Source organism: Lepus europaeus, chromosome 9 (assembly GCF_033115175.1).
Source record: "Lepus europaeus isolate LE1 chromosome 9, mLepTim1.pri, whole genome shotgun sequence".
NCBI lineage: Eukaryota > Metazoa > Chordata > Mammalia > Lagomorpha > Leporidae > Lepus > Lepus europaeus.
In genome coordinates, this window is record NC_084835.1 from 112,957,520 (window position 1) to 112,974,674 (window position 17,155).

Sequence of the window (17,155 nt, forward strand, 5' to 3'; positions counted from 1 at the left end):
CTTTATAATCCAAGTTCATAAATGTATATGAAGGAAGACCCTACTATGCACAGGCCATGCTGTATGATATTCAGTAAGTGTTTGTAGGATTGCAAATAACTGTGGAGCAATAACATAACCTAATGTGAAGCAAGCGTACGTGACAGTAAGTTTGAGGGTGGAAAGTGGAAACCACGGAGCATTTCAGCTGATCTCAGTCAAATCAGAACACATCAGAACAGCTGGTGTTCTGTGACTCAGAATCAATCAACCGGGTTTGAATCACCTCATAGTTCTTTATTTCTCTTTACAGTTTCGAAGAGATTTAAGCCAGCATATGTCCTTCCCATTTGGTTAAATCCCTGCTCTGAGCTGCTTTGCTATCCCAATCTAATACCAATGAATGAAACCGACTGGATTATAAAAGAAAAAGTATAAAGACTAAAATTAAAGTGATTTCTGAAATGATGCTGCCACATATTGTAAAATGAACCATATGCTCAGATAAAATGCCCTTGAAAAAGCATGGAATTTTAAGGTTGTGTTATGGAATGAGAATAATGCTACATCAGCAGTGTTTGTATAAATAACAAATATGGCAACATTTATTGTAATTTTCAAGTGTACAATTAGTATTTTAGTGATGATACCATTAGTGGTACCTTGGGACTTCAGTAATACATTGGGAGCTGAAAGCTAAACATTATTTTGTGTTCTTGGTTGACACTGTCTCATCTCTTTGTTCTGATAGGCACCTATTACACCATACTTTGGCGAAGGCTGTTCAGCAGTGGTGACCTCTTCCAATCCAACACTCTACAAATTATTATCTCTGGACTCTCAGCTGACACCCTGCCGGAGGCAAGAGCTACTAAGCTAACTGGAACTGTGCCTTTTCTCTTGTCAAGGTTTTTTTCTTACACAGGAAGAAGAAAGAAAAAAAAAAAGATGAAGTTGGGCAAAGTGGAGTTCTGCCATTTTCTGCAGCTAATAGCGCTTTTCCTGTGTTTTTCTGGGATGAATCAAGCAGAACTCTCAAGGTCTGGATCAAAGCCCTATTTCCAATCAGGGAGGTCCCGTACCAAGCGCAGCTGGGTGTGGAATCAGTTCTTTGTGTTGGAGGAATACATGGGCTCAGACCCCCTCTATGTAGGAAAGGTAGGGTATTCAGCCTTTTGAAGTTGTAAATGATTATTGTCAATGTCTGTGTTTGGTTGGAGAGCTGCTGATTTTTTGCTTTAGGGATGGAAAACTCAGAACCTGACTCCCATGAAAGACTTTATGAAGTTTGGGGGCGGGGGTTGTTTATAAAAGAGTGAAGCTGCAACTTGGGGAGAGATGATTTATTCCCGAAAATAGATGAGGATTCTACAGAGGCCTTGTTGATCATTATTGTAGTTCACAGGTAAAGTTCTTAGTACCAATATCAGAACAAGAATATCCACTAAGAGATGAAAAGTAGTGGGCTAGTGCCAAGGTTGTTCGTTAGCTTCTGCTTTTGAGGTACAATGTAAATGGTGTTCAGGCTTACATTTATGCTAGCATAGCTTTTCCCAATAATTGCTATTCAAAAACTGCAAAGTGAAAGTATTGAGACTAATGCCTCTAAATTATGAACAATTCAGTCTTCTTTGGTCATTTCTGTTTATTTTCTGTTTTCTTTCCTTTTAAAATTTTCTTTCAGTTAAAAATGAATGTGAGCAGAATTAAGTAAAAGTAATATTAGACAAATGGCACTTCATGTTGTTGGGTGGCCGATTAGTAGCTATGCTGAGCTTTTTTTAAACTTCATTCTGTCTGATTATTTGGGAAGGATATTTCCATTCAAGAGCTGCGTGAACTGAAAGACTCGTCAGGAGAACTCCATCTTTCCCACTATCCTCATTTCATATGTACAGTCTATAGTCTACTGTGGGTTCAGTTAGTTTCATATTTGTAAAGATTGCCTGAATTTCTCAGTGTTGTGTGGAGCACCAGTGAAGGTTTTCTAAGTAAGGGATATTAGCAAGAAATCAATACCTTTCTGAATCTCCTCCTCACTGTCGATTTGATGCTTCTATTCCTGGTAAAATGAAGACCCGCTAACTGATGAATTTATTTGTCAATCAATTTTTCAATGTTGAAAGTCCAGCGAAGTATCTTTGTTTCTTATTCCGTGGGTCATTTTTTTTTTCATGTAAACACATCCTAATTAAGGGTGACAAAACTGCTTTGTTGGTAGGAATATTTACATAAATTAAGGTAGTGCTTATTGTATTATTTATCATAGTTTCCTCTTAATACCTCTAGTTTAAATAATAACTAACACTGTAGAGTAAATGAAAGTGTTAAAATAAATCAGAGGTTTCTAGGGATATTAACTAGGATTACTTTCAACACTGCCATAGCATTTTCCTACCCTAAGAAAACATATGTGGATACACAAGTGTCTCTGTGTACATCTGTCTTTAAAGCCATTCTTCCTTGTCAATGGGGCCTTCACATACACTTGCCTATGTGCAAAATTTATCTTACTCTCTGATTTGTTTTCTCGTGAAAATAAGAGAGCACTAGCCATAATTCAGTATTATTCACTAAGAATCTAGCTCTTAATTGCATTCAGTTTAATGGGCATTCAGGAGGTTCATCAGGCTTTCTTTAATGGACAGATCTACAATATTCAGTTAATTTATAATCAATAGCTTTTTGTGATAGTGTAATATCTTCCTAAAACAGCAAAATATTTCAAATTAGCTTGGTTTTCTAGGGTAAGGTTGACAATTAAAAAGTCAATATGACTTTTAAAAGTTAAATGCTTCTCTTTTTATAATCTTCACATTATAATTCAAAATGCTCATGCCTAAATAATCTCTACAATTTATTATTATGAGAATTTATTCACCTAGGTTACTTATTTTTGAAATGAGTATGAAATTACAGGGCAATGGTTGGTATTATTTTTCTGAGAGAAATTGTGTGGTCCCCTGATTAGGTAACAAAAAAAATATTGTGTATTTCATTTTTAATCAATTACTGAAGATCACTTAACAGATTATAGATGACAGGGATGTTAAATGGGTGTTGATTTGTTGCATGCTATATATTGGGAGTTCCATACAGCTGTTCATAGTTCGAACTAGGTTTTAGAAAGCTCTTAAATGACTGAAATACAGAAAAAAGAAAAGAAAAATCATTTGTGATACAGACTTATGAGCAAGAGACAAAAAGCTACAACTTTAGAAGAATGATTTCTATTTCTTAGGCAAAATGTAACAGGTACCTTGGGTTCCTGGATTTTCCATATGAGATGATGAAATGATTGTTTTTTTTTTTTTTTTACATTGGTATTGGAATAAACAAGGTTTAAGAGTAATTTTGACCTCAGCTATATTTTAATCACTTGAGCATGTAAAAGTAGATGTATTTTCAGTTTTTGTTTTGTGTATTTTTTATTTGAGGGGAATGATGGCTATGACCAGAAGTGTTTATAGGACTGAGAGATCTAAAAAATTGTGATGAAATGTGGAGGAAGAATGGCTAGACAGATAATCATATGAAGAAAATAAATAGTTTGATTAGTAATTTTCATATCTAACTAACCTATGTTAGTTAGATGGCCACACCCTTAGTCATCTTGACAAAATCTAGCTTTGAGGTAATTTGGAAGACGTAAATTCAATAGCTTAATTTGATCAAATAATGGGTAAGTATAGCATGTGTCAGATTGGCATTAGGGCTATTGTTCGCTCTATCACTTCTTACTTGTTGTATAACTTGGAATAGTTTCAAAGTTGCAGAATTAAACTTTAATTTTCTCATCTCTAAAATAATACATTATATGAATATAATGAACATATGAATAATGATATCTGTAATTCATGTCAATAAATAAGTGAGTTAAAATATTTGGAACACACATTTACTGGATATAGCTATTATTTATAACATGGCAATTATAAAATCAGAGTAATGGATTATTTGAAACTGTTGCGTATATGATCCCTCAGATGAAAACAAACATTATTTAATAGAGTTCACATTGTTTCCAGTTAATTAGAGGAAAGATTCTGTTTGTATATGCTTAGGAATGTAACATGTAGCAGAAATATGGTTAGTTGGTAAACAAAATTGATCCTGGAAAATTCAAATATCAGAGAAATCATGTCTGAGTTTTGTCAGACCTTCAGATTTGGGGACCACATTAGTACCTTGATGCCAGCCCAGCCAATTAAATGACTATGGACTAAGCAAAATATATTCATTAAGACATTGAAGATAATGAGGCCACAATGTGGCTTTAGGTCATGTTGTTTTAGATACATTGCTGGTTTTGTTTGATGTGTAATGAGCAAAATAGAATAGTCTGTCCAATGGGGCCATAGATGCTTCTACAGCCCTTACTGCAAAATTGCCAGGGAACGAGTTTTGGGGCCGTGCAAGGTTCTGAGTGCCAGTATCACTAACGTCCCATATTGTTTTCTTGAATTATAATTTGATATGCTGCAGAACCCAAATGTACAGACTTAAGGAAGGAGCCCTAAAATATTTCTCTGCCTGGGGTCTAATTTAGAGAAATGGTGCACCTTCCCCCTAGTGCATTTCATAATGACCACCGTGCCTACGTTCTTGTGCTGGTGTGAGGAGAATGAATTGGAGAGGCCTTTCCTCCTTGTGACTTTGGATCACCCCTGACTGGGTGATGTGCGGTGCAGAGGAGCTCATGTTTCCCATCCATCTTGTTGCATCAGTAAGCACTTTTCCAGCCCTGATTTTTCCTCACGTTGGCATTTCTCACTAACATCCCCTAACTATCTGACAAAAAAATCTGTCTACCAAACCACCTAGACTCTGTTCCAGGTATTAAGTGTTTTTCATCTTTCCTAACTGTAATGGGCTGCCAGCCGGTGGCTGTGCTCGAGGCCATCACTTTCACTGAAATGTGTGCTCCGTGCCTCTTGCACAGTCTGCTTCCCGACCTGCTGCCATCACTCTTACCTTTTTGCTACTCCTCTTTCTTCCTTACTCATTCAGGGAGAATTTATACCTATTACCTCTGTACAGGATGTGCAGGATTCACTTCGTTTCAAATTCAAGCTTGCTTGAGCATGTTGGTGAGCATTTTCAATGCGTTTAATTACACCTCAGCAGTTTCTATCACCAAGAAATTCTGAGTCTCCTGTTAGCTAAGCTACATTCAGTGTTACAGAAAAGAAATGTCTTCGTGAAAATATGTCATGTTAAAAATTGATTTATAGATTAGTTATCTTGGAAATTTTATATTAGATAGAAGGAAAGCAGCGAATCCCAAGTATGAATTACTTCTGGAGGAAAATATTCATCAAACTAAGATGTGTATTTTATAGATGTTGGTGGGAAAATACAGGAAAATTATTCTCAAAATATGTAGATTATCTAAAGTAAGATAAAATCTTAGGAAAAAGCCCTTTTTTAAAAAAATGTAGAGAAAAAAATTTTTCACAATGTCTTGATAACAAGAATTAATTTGTGAAACCCCTTGTTCTCCTCTGTTGTTAGGTTGCTAGTAGAAGTAGGAACTCTGATGGTTCCAAAAGGAACTTGGAGACGGATCAGCTCTTTGGGATGCAAATATGTTCTGATTTTTAGAATTATTTTGAATAGTTACTTTTAGATCTTATAATAGTCCAGTGAAACTATAAGTTATTTGGTGCACTTTCCCACAAAAAATGAAGAATTCAAATTTTCCTTTTTGCCATTTTGAAAATAAAATGTCAGATTGTACTACACATTTCAGGAGCTTACCATGAACTCAGTTTGCTATTGCTAACTCTCATCAAATTTATGTTCAGCAAGAAGTGAAGGTTGTAACTGCTAAAGTCTTTATCAGGTGGAACTAGATAGCTAAAGTTCAGGGGAGTGGGGGAATTTTATGTATATATCTAAGTATATCCAAGCAAGATTGTCTAGATTGAACTCTAAATTCCATGATTGTCTCTCTAGGTTGATCAAAATCATTTAGATAGGGGTTGGCACCGTGGCTCACTTGGTTAATCCTCTGCCTGTGGCGCTGACATCCCATATGGGTGCCGGGTTCTAGTCCTGGTTGCTCCTCTTCCAGTCCAGCTCTCTGCTGTGGCCTGGGAGGGCAATGGAGGATGACCCAAGTGCTTGGGTCCCTGCACCCGCAAGGGAGACCAGAAGGAAGCACCTGGCTCCTGGCTTCAGATCTGCACTGCACGCCAGCCATAGCGGCCATTTGGGGAGTGAAGCAATGGAAGGAAGACCTTTCTCTCTGTCTCTCTCTCTCACTGTAACTCTACCTGTCAAATAAAAAAAATCATTTTGACATGCTGTCTTCTTTAATATCTGTGTTTACACATACTGCACTTGCAACTCGAATGATTATAGAAACAGGAAGATGAAATACAGACTATTTGTGCTTTTTTTACTTATAAAAAAGGAACAAATTTCATGTATTTAGTACATACAGTTCTAAGAACATAATAATTCCCACCCTACCACCCCCTCTCTCTCACTCCTACCCTCTCTTTCATCTTTTTTAAATTTCTTATATTGAATAATTTTAATTTTCTTTATAATCACAAGCTTAATCCTCCACTAAATAAAGAATCCAACAAATAGAAGAAAAACTGGTGTTCCTCAATAGTATAGAAAGGAGGTATAAACAATAATTAAATTTCAAAACATTAATTTTGCCCATATATATTTTTTCGTACTCTTTATGTTAGTTACCACAAATCTTGGAAAACATATTTATCATTTTTGGACTGGCTTAAGCATAATGATTTCCTGTTGCTTCAATTTTATTGTGAAAACAGGATTTAATTCTCTTTTATGGCTGAGTAGTATTCCATCATGTATATATCCCATAATTTATTTACCTAGTCATCAGTTGATGGACATCTGGGTTGATTCCGTATCTTAGTTGTTGTGAAGTGAGCTAATGTATTGGGGGTGCAGAGAACTCTTTTATATGCCAATTTCATTTCCTTTGGATGAAATCCCAGGAGTGGGATGGCTGGATCTTACAGTACATCTTTTAGGAATCTCAATATTGTCTTCTATATTGGTTATATGAGTTTACTTTCCCATCAACCGCATATTAGGGTTCATTTTCCCCCACATCCTCACCAGCTTTTGTTATTTGTTGAATTTTGGATGATAGCCATTCTAGCTGGGGTGAGGAACCTCCATTGTGGTTCTTATTTGCATTTCTCTGGCGGCCAATGCTCCTGAGCATCATTTCATGTGTTGGATACCCATTTGTATTTCATCCTTTGAAAAATATCCATTCATATCCTTAGCTCATTTCTCAACTGAATTACTTGCTTTGTTGTTGAGTTTCCTGAGCTCCTTATATATTCTTGATCTTAATCCTTTGTCAAATGTATAGTTTGCAAATATTTTCTCACATTCTATCAGTTGCCTCTTTTCCTTTGCTGGGTGTTTCCTTTACTGTGCAGAAGCTTCTTAGCTTGATGCTATCCCATTTGTCTGTTTTTTATTTTATTGTCTATACTTCTCGGGTCTTATCCAAGAGTCTTTGCCTATGCCAGTGTCTTGTGGTGTTTCCCCTGTGTTTTCCTCCACTAATTTGAGGATTTCAGATTTTAAATTTAGAACTCTGATCCATTGTGAGTTGATTTCTGTATAGGATATAAGTCTTGTTTCATACTTTTTTCATGCAGAGATCCAGTTTCCCAAACATCATTTGTTGAAGAGGCTGATCTTTCTTCAGGGATTGATTTGAGCTCATTTGTCAAAGACTAGTTGGTTGTAGATGTGGATTAATTTCTAGGGTCTCAGTCTGTTCTATTGGTTGGCATGTCTATTCTCGTGCCAGTACCAAACTGTTTTGATTATAGCTAACTTACAAGTCTTGAAATCAGGAATTGTGATACTTTCAGCTTTATTTTTATTGTTTAGGATTGCTTTACCTATTTGAGGTCTCCTGTGATTCCATGGAAAATTGAAGAATTGATGTCATCAAAATGTCCATACTATACAAAGCAGTTGCAGATCCAATGTGATCTCAATCGAAATACCAAAGCATTCTTCTCATATCTAGTTGTGCTCTTGCATACATTTATGTTGAATTTTCACATGTCAAAACCAAGAAAAAAGCTCAAGTGATGAATTGGGTCTTTCTATTTTAAGTGCACTCTAATTGTTCTGACAAGGTTTATGTGGAGTGCTCATTGATAAGAAGTCACAGAATCCATGGCGGTCTCTGCAAGTCACAAGATACGTAACAGAAATGTTTAAGAAGTAGCAGGACAGTTACCAAGCCTTTGCTGATTTAAACATATATTGGTACGTGCTGTCCTGGGGAGATTTCATCCTAATCACTTTACATTATTTGAACTGTCTGTGACTTATGTTGACTATAGGAGTAAAACACTAGTTTGTATAAATATGTGAATGTTGAATCCAAACAAATCTCATGTGTATGCTATTAAACCTCACCTCTGTGCTCCTTTTCTTTTTCCTCCTTTCTCTCCTTTCTTCTTCAAATGCACATCAAACATCTACTCTTTGATAAGTATTGTGCTAAATGGAGACATTAAAAAACAATAGACTCTCTGTTAAAATTGAAAATACAGTTGATAAGCCAAGCACGTGGCCATAGAAAGCAGTGTATTCCAAGGCCAACCTATAGTGTGTGTGTGTGGGGGGGGTGGGTGAAATGGAGAAACCAAGGAACTAACTCATTGATCCATGAACAGAAACCTGGCATACCTCTGTGATTTTTTAACTTTTTGATATAATCCTCAGATCAAAGTAAAAAAAAAAAAAAAAAGAGGTGTACCTTCTTAGAAAGTAGAACAGACTCTTCTAAAACTCTATTGGGGGTAGCTTTGTACAATAGAAATATCAGTAACCAGAAACCCTGTGTTATAATTGTAATTTTGAGTGAGATACTGAAACAGTAAGTTTCAGTGACCTCATCTGTAAAATGTAGATCAAACAGTTAAAAAATTGTGAAGTTTTTAGTTTGAAATTATTTCAGATTAATAAGTTGCAAAGCACTATTCACAACTCCATTTACCACAAATATGTAGCCATGTTGAGATATTAATAAATTATTTAAACCAATAAATTAAGGTATATATAATGCTATTGACTAATCAACATTGCATTCAAAACATTTTTTTAAAGATTTATGTATTTTAAAGGCAGAAGTGTAGAGAGAGTTAGAGATAAAAAGAGAGAGGTCTACCATCTACTGGTTCACTCCCTAAATGGCTGCAATGACTGGAACTGGTCCAGGCCAAAGCCAGGGACTTCTGCCAGGTCTCCCAGTGGGTGCAGGAGTCCAAGCACTTGGACCATCCTCTGCTGCTTTCCCAGGCATGTTAGCAGGGAGCTGGATTGGAAGCAGAACAGCCAGGACTCGAACTGGTGCTCATATGGGATGCCAGCACTGCAGGCCAGGGTTTTAAACCACTGTACCACAGTACCGGCCCTGCATTTGAATTCTGCCAGTTCTAATAGGGTACTTTCTGTGGTGAGAACCAATCCAATATCATGCCTTCCCTTTGTCCTGCCTCCTTAGACTTTCCCAGTCTGAGAAATTTCTTTAGTTTTCATTGTTGTTATTCTTGACCTGTAACTTGGTAGAATATCTCAGAATGAGGATATGTCTCATGCTTCTTTTTAGTATGTTTTTCCCCTTTTCACCTAGGAGATAGTAGATGTGACTACTTAGTGATTTTGCCATTGATCATATGGTTAAAAATGTCCCTACCAGATTCTTCCACTGAAAAACCATTTTGCTAAAGTTTTTCGATCTTCATTAGTTGTAAAATCATCTAAACTATCATTGCAAATGAAAATAAATACTAACCCTGTTTGAAGGGTATGCAAAGAATGAATCATTATAGTTTGTTGTCCAATTTCAGGATGATGTCTGGATAAATTTATATTGGGGGGCCAAATTTAGATATGTAATACCATTATATATTGTCATTTTATGTGCTAATTGATCATGTTTCTCAAAAGCACATCCATTTGGAATGTCGCAGGGAAATTGATTTCTTTTTCTGAACCATGCAGTAGGAGTCTTTATTATCCATGATTATAGGAAAGTTTTTTGCCAACCTAGAATTGAAAACAAGTGCTGCTGTTCCCCATCATTGTTTATAAAATATAAAGAACTGTTTGCATTGAAAAGTTGGTCCCTTATACTTAGACATCATCATTATAAACAACACATTGTTTTTGAAAATAACAGACACTTAGAATCTTTTGTTAGAAGAGGTAGACAGTACCATCTAACTCCTATATTTTTATGTAGTCACAGAGTTGAAACTTAATACAATTATATTAAAGTTTAAAAAAATTAGTAATGACAATTCTTTCCAATGGTTCTTTATTAGAGTCTCTAGTATTTCTGTTTCATAGTGATAATGATTACATCTTCAGCAAGGCTTGTCAGCTGAAAGAATTTGTTTTTCTGTTAGAGATGAGGTCATAGTACATTTGGAAGTAAAATAGGTGGATCCAGGGGACAGCCTTCAGAGTTGTAATTGAGAAGAACTAGAAAGCGTATCTGGATTATTTACGTTCTGAGACTGTAGAACAATTTGAACTAAAATCAGCATTAATTTGTCATAAAATCAGGCAGACAGACTTTGAGGAAAGATGTTTTAAGTGTTGTCGTGGTCTGTTCAGGCTGCCACAACGTCGGACTCTGAGTGCCTTAAAAAGTAGAAATATATTTCTTATGGCTCTGGAGTTCTGAAATCACAATCATGGTGTGGGTAGGTTCAGTTTCTGGTGAGAGCTCTTCTCCAGGCATATACACAGCCACCTTTCCCCATGTCCTCACATGACAGAGGTCTCTTCTTCTGAGGCTACTGACACTATGGGATGACAGCCCACCTTTATGACTGGCTCCATGTAACCTTAATTATCTCCAAAGCCCTGTCTACAGAATCAGTTACAATGGAAATTGGGACTTTCATAAATGGAATTTGTGGCATCACAAGTAAGCCCATAGCACATATCTAAATATATGTTAATTTATAAAAGAAAGAATAGCAAGTAGTTTTTATATGTTAATATATTAAACAGTTTAGTTGTAATTAGTTAATTTGACTGTTTCAGAAATGTGTTGAAAAAAATAGTTTCACTGGGGGGTTGAAAATTGTACCTGTATTTCATTCATTGCACTGTTGAGATCTCAGGTCAAAAACCTGAGAATTATGTTCCGTCCTACCAGCACATGAACAACAACAACAATAAAAAGAGAGACCTGGGGGGAAACAAGTCCGTACAGTGAGGGCAACCACATGTTTAGTTAGGCTAGAATCCTTGTCTTCTGCAAGATAAATGCAGCAGGGTAGTGTCTCAAGACGAGGCTGTGTTATAGGAATGGAAATTAAAGTACTAGAACCAGAGTGATTAACATCATTCTGGCAAGTTGTGTGTGCAAACAGTACACAATTATCTGATAAGAATGCTTCCCTTGGAATGTTTACTTATCTCCTTAGTTAAAATGCTGACATGTTTTAAGGTATTTAGCTGAAAACACAGAATCAAAATTTGGCCAACATATACATAATGTTCAACAGATGTGAGTTTGAAAGATTTGTGATGATCACCAGTGAAATTAGTCAAACCATGCTTAAATTAGATTTTTCTGATTTGTGAGTCATTTAAGTGTCCGCGGTGCAACTGTTTATGTGTGGAGAGAAAGATTACATATTCTACTCTTGGTTCTGGAAATGAAGAAGTAATGATAAAATATGGCATCTTCTTTTACATAACGTATCTGAGAAACTCAGTTCTGTATCTCATATTCACTCTATCATAGGCGAGGTTTATGTAATTTTCTCAACTAAATCATGACAGAACTGAACTTAGGAGATTAACTGATATGTTTTCTTAATTCAAGAAAAGTAGTTCCTGGTGAGCACTAGTCATGGGTATTCCATTTAATTATACCCAAGAAAATTAAAATCATAAATATTTGAAAATTTAGTAAAGAAGTATGTGGAAATTGTTACATTGCTATGGAAGATGGTGTAGACTTATTTGTAGAGTGAAAGAATAATAGATTCTATAAGGAAATGCAGAACCAAGTCTAAAATAAAAGAAACTACATAACTATATAAAAGAGCATAGCCACAACCATGGAGAAATGATTTCTGTAAGATTAGTATCAAATGATGGGATGTAGGTGAAACTTTGACATTGAAATAAAAAAATAGAAGCTTTATTGAAAAGGATACATTATCTTGCTTTTTCATTATAGCTCCTGCAAAGACTGTACCTGTGGCAGAGCAGCTGTCTTCAGTGAATTTTGTAGAGCAGTTGTGGCGTGTAATGATCTGAAACAAGACTGTTTTTCTCGTTGATTAGATCATTTGTGGAAAACGTGAGGACGATGGGTGATGGGGAATGTATACAAGTGAGTAAGGATTCATAATTAAAATCAGAGGAGGAAGTGGATTCTGTTACTGGTCTAAGAATTCACAATGGATATTTCTGATTAGAAGCATAAATCATTAATATTTTGTAATATTTGTTCTCAGTGCTTTTCTTTACCCTGTTGATGGCTTCAGAGTTATTTTTAAGTTGGATTTCCCTGAGAGTTCTGCACACACTGATGAAGTTCACTTTTCACAGCATGTTACCTACCAACAGCTTAGGAATGATTGGGAGAAAAAAAATACTTTAAGGAGAAAGGCATTCAAGCTACTTTAGAGGTTTCAAGAACCATATATCACTCTTTCAAATTATTTTCCCAAGCAATGAAATCCCTAGGAATCTAGCAAGAAAATTTTGGTTATGAGATGTACATATATCACATATAATGATCTTATTAAACTGCATATGTTTGCTTAATATTGAAAGTTGATATTGTATTAATGTCAAATATTGTCATCAAAAAGAAAAATAACATTCTTACTGTGCATTTTAATATTAGAGCTGCTTCAGGTTTTAAAACTAATTTACTCTGGTCTCCTTTTGAATTCAGGGATTTTTGGTACAATATCCCCGTTGGGTGAGTATGCAGCTTCAGGTCCATCTCTTGGTGGGATCAGAGGTTGTGTGGAAACACGCATTTCAGAGTTCCATGATTTGGGGTTACATACTGGCTCTACCACTTCCAAACGATGTGATTACAAGCACGTGAAAACACACCTCATAAGGCTGTTGTTAACATGCAAAAAATGAAGGCATAGAATAAAATATGAAAGTGATGGATTATATTAGTAAAAGTTATGAGCTTTAAGAGTAAAGGGATTATGTGCAATCCACACTTAGTGCCTGTGTTTACTCAATAGGGGATTATTTCATGCCTAGGAAGCTTATGGAATTGTGAAACATTGAGAGTATTGTGGTGAGAGGATATTCAGCTTTGGGACACCCCTAACTTTTGTAAGCTGAATTACTCTTAGCTATTAAAATATTTGAGGAAGAAATTTTGCACCCTTCCAATTGTAAATGAACTCTTGAAAGGATTAAATACATGTATATGACATGATTTCCAGAACTATCCTCACATTTAGTTCTTACTTGTTTCTTGATTTTATAAAATATGATGATCACGATTAAACTTCATTCATCTGCTATAATATATCAATCATTTGAAAACAAAAATCATTATTTTTATGTATGTTGCTTTTGGTATGCATTCTATCCATCTAATAACACACAACATGACTTTTTAAACTATCATTATTATTTATAGCTCTTGAAAAAGACACTGTAAGAAAAATTAGCAGTTGAGACTTAGCATGATAAAAAAAAAACTCATGAAAATGCTTAAAGGAAGCAGAAGTGAAATTAAATATTAAAGTCAAATCAATCCATCTGAGAACTGTTTTCTTCAGGGAACTGTTAAATAAGGAGCCAGGATCTCTTCTTATGCAATAAGGTATGAAAATTTACGGTCCAGACTCTTGATTCTTGTTTCTGTTACTCCTCCTTTAGGTCTTTTGGACAGCACTGCATTTGCCACATTACTGAATCTGAGGTGTCCAGATGAGCATGATTGCCTTGGGGCTGGCATTGGGAGGGAGTGTTCATAGCTATTGCAATGTCTGCAACCATGTCTGGAGCCCTAGGTTCCAGAATAGTCAAATCAAAAAATGTGAGATCTGGGACCCTGAGGGGTCTGGATTTGAACAATGGCTTTGCCACAATAATATTACTGGTCATGACCTTATCCTGTTCATAATTTCTGTGGTGGCCCTGGCTCTCTCTTAAAATCATTCATATATCAAGCAGAACAAAATAAGGGAAAGCAGTAAGGTGGGGAGAGAGCTTGATACTTTTGTGACTGTCTAGAATGTTGAATATATAACTAAATCTTGTCCTTCAAAACCAAGATAGAAGGAAAACTTCAGGTGATTGCCTGATAAATGTACAAGATAAAAGCAAATGGGAATTGGACCTGAAAAATTGAGGTGGTAGATTTTTGTTTTGTTGTATTTTCTCATAGGGCATTAAAAATTATGTTCTGATTTACATGTCATATATTTTTCTTTGAGTTTATGATTTAATAAATATGGTATAAATAATAAAAAATTGGTATATTATGTTAGTGCATCGAGAAAAATTTCAATGTAGTTGTTAACTCCTAATTAGATTTCATAATCATTAAGACTTGAGTGTGATCTAGTGTGATGACTTGCTTGACAAACACTTAACTGTTTTTTTTTTTTTTTAACATAGAAACCTTTTATTTAAGGTATACAAACTTCATGCATTTCATATATACAGACTTAGGAACATAGTGATTCTTCCCACCCTACCCTTCCTCCCGCCTGCAATCTGACCCTTCGTCCTCCCTCTCCTATTCTCATTTTTATTTTTTACAAACATCTATTTTCCATTAACTTTATGCTTTTGGATTAACCCTACACTAAATAAAGAGTTCGACAAATAGTATGGAAAAAACAAAACAAAACAAAACTGTTCCTCAACAGTTTAGACAAAGGCTGTTCAAAATCATCGCACCTCAAAATGTCAATTTCACTTCCATAGATTACCTTTTAGGTATTCTATTAGTTACCACAGATCAGGGAGAACATATGGTATTTGTCTTTTTGTGATTGGCTTATTTCGCTCTGTATAATGGTTTCCAGTTACATCCATTTTGTTGCAAATGAAAAGATTTCATTTTTTATACCATTGTGTAGTATTCCATGGTATGCATGTGTGTGTATACACATATACACACACATATATATAATATATAATACATATTATATATCATATATGATTGTATATTATATATAATAGATACAATATCATATAATATATGATTATATACAATATATAATATGAATATATACATATATTGTATATATTATGGTATATGTATAATTTATTTATACAGTCTTCAGATGATAGACCCCCGGGTTGATTCTATATCTGAGCTATTGTGAATTGAGCTGCAATAAACATGAAGGTACAGATAACACTTTCATAGTCTGATTTCATTTCCTTTCAGTAAATTCCCAGGAGTGGGATGGCTGGGTCATATAGTAGGTTCTATATTCAGATTTCTGAGGTATCTCCATACTGTCTTCCACAGTGGCTGTACCAGTTTACATTCCCACCAACAATGGATTAGGGTACCTTTTTCCCTACAGCATTGCCATCATTTGTTGACAAACAGTTATCTTAATCTCTCTAAAGTAGCTTTACTGAGAAGTCTTATGTAACAACAGTTCCTTTTTTTTTTTAAAGATTAATTTATTTATTTGAAAGAGGAGAGGCAGAGAGAGAGAGGTCTTCCATCTGATGGTTCACTCCCCAATTAGCTGCAACAGCTGGAACTGTGCCAATCCGAAGCCAGGAGCCAGGGGCTTCTTCTGGGTCTCCCATGTGGGTGCAGGGGCACAAGGACTTGGCCCATCTTCTACTGCTATCCCAGGCCATAGCTGAGAGCTGGATCGGAAGTGGAACAGCCGGGACTAGAACCGGTGCCCATATGGGATGCCGGCACTTCAGGCCAGTTCTTTTTAGTGTACAGCACTTCTTGTTTGAGATACAGAAATAATTAATTAAGGATTACTTGTTAATATCAGTTCACATGCTTTATTTCTTTTCATTTTTTAATTTTATTTTGAAGACACGGAAAGCTGTTACATCCACTAGTTCATGCCCCCAAATGTCTGCAAATTGCTGAGCATGGGCCGGGCTGAAATCACAAGCCTAGGACTCAGTCCATTCCTCCCAGGTGGGTGGCAGGGACCCCAATACTTGATGCCTTTTGCTTCCCAGGGTGCACATTAAGCAGGAAGCTGGAATTAGAAGATGGCTGAGCTGGGACTCTGAGCACTCTGAGAGGAGTGGATGTAGGCATCCAATGCAACATTATAACTAGTGCACCAAATGCCTACCAATATAGAGGCTCATATTTTTACTGTGCATTCCATCTCTACTTTCTATAATGGACTTGATTCAGGTATTTTCGCTTTAAAGCATATTTTTTAAACAACCTAAAGTCTAAGGAGAAATCAAGGATGCACTCCAGCAAGATTCATCACATTGGCACACTTCCTGACCACAGACAAGTCCTTTAAATTACCTTTCCTTGTTCTCTCATCTATCACAAAAGGATGGGGACACCAACTCTCCTTTCTCCACAAAGTCGGAGTCAGCCTTGAATTGGATAACATCTGCTAAAGTGCTTTGGAATGTATAAAGTATTAAATGTTAAATAAAAATTTAATGAGAAGAGGAGATACTTGTTATATTTATAAGATGTTAAACACAGACTTTGCAACACATACTCTTTTTTGAGAATTATTGATGAATAATAGTAAGACAATATGTGTTTTTAATTATTGATGTATGATACTTTTCTATATATCAAAACACTTCCAGGACTTGGTTACCACTTTGTTTATGTATTTGGATTCAAATCAGGTTTAAAATCATACAGAGTAGCTTTTTAAACTACACATTGAAAAAAGGGCAGGACACACACACACACGCAGATTGTTCTATTTTGAAATCTCAAAGGCTGATGTGTGCTTTGAGAGCTTTCCAGGAGGAAGGCGATTCCAGAGCCATTAGAATTCCTGAAGAAAAGTGATACTTAATGGAACTAGATAAATGATATTGTTTGTTAATCTCTCAGTTAATATTTTTTTTTAAAGACTGTGCCTCAGGTTAGCACTTAATTTAGTCTAAAGTTTGACTCAAACCTATTGCTAGGGTTTACTGATCT

General features: G+C 35.7%; 1 protein-coding gene across 1 annotated transcript in view; it reads left to right on the forward strand.

Moving 5' to 3' along the window:
* The first annotated feature begins 927 nt into the window (after positions 1 to 927).
* The window catches only part of CDH7 (cadherin 7), a 130,134-nt gene continuing 113,906 nt past the window's right edge, over positions 928 to 17,155 (forward strand). Inside the window, exon 1 of the mRNA XM_062200303.1 lies at positions 928 to 1,137. Within this exon, the coding sequence (XP_062056287.1) occupies positions 928 to 1,137 (210 nt within the window). The remainder of the gene's footprint in view (positions 1,138 to 17,155) is intronic.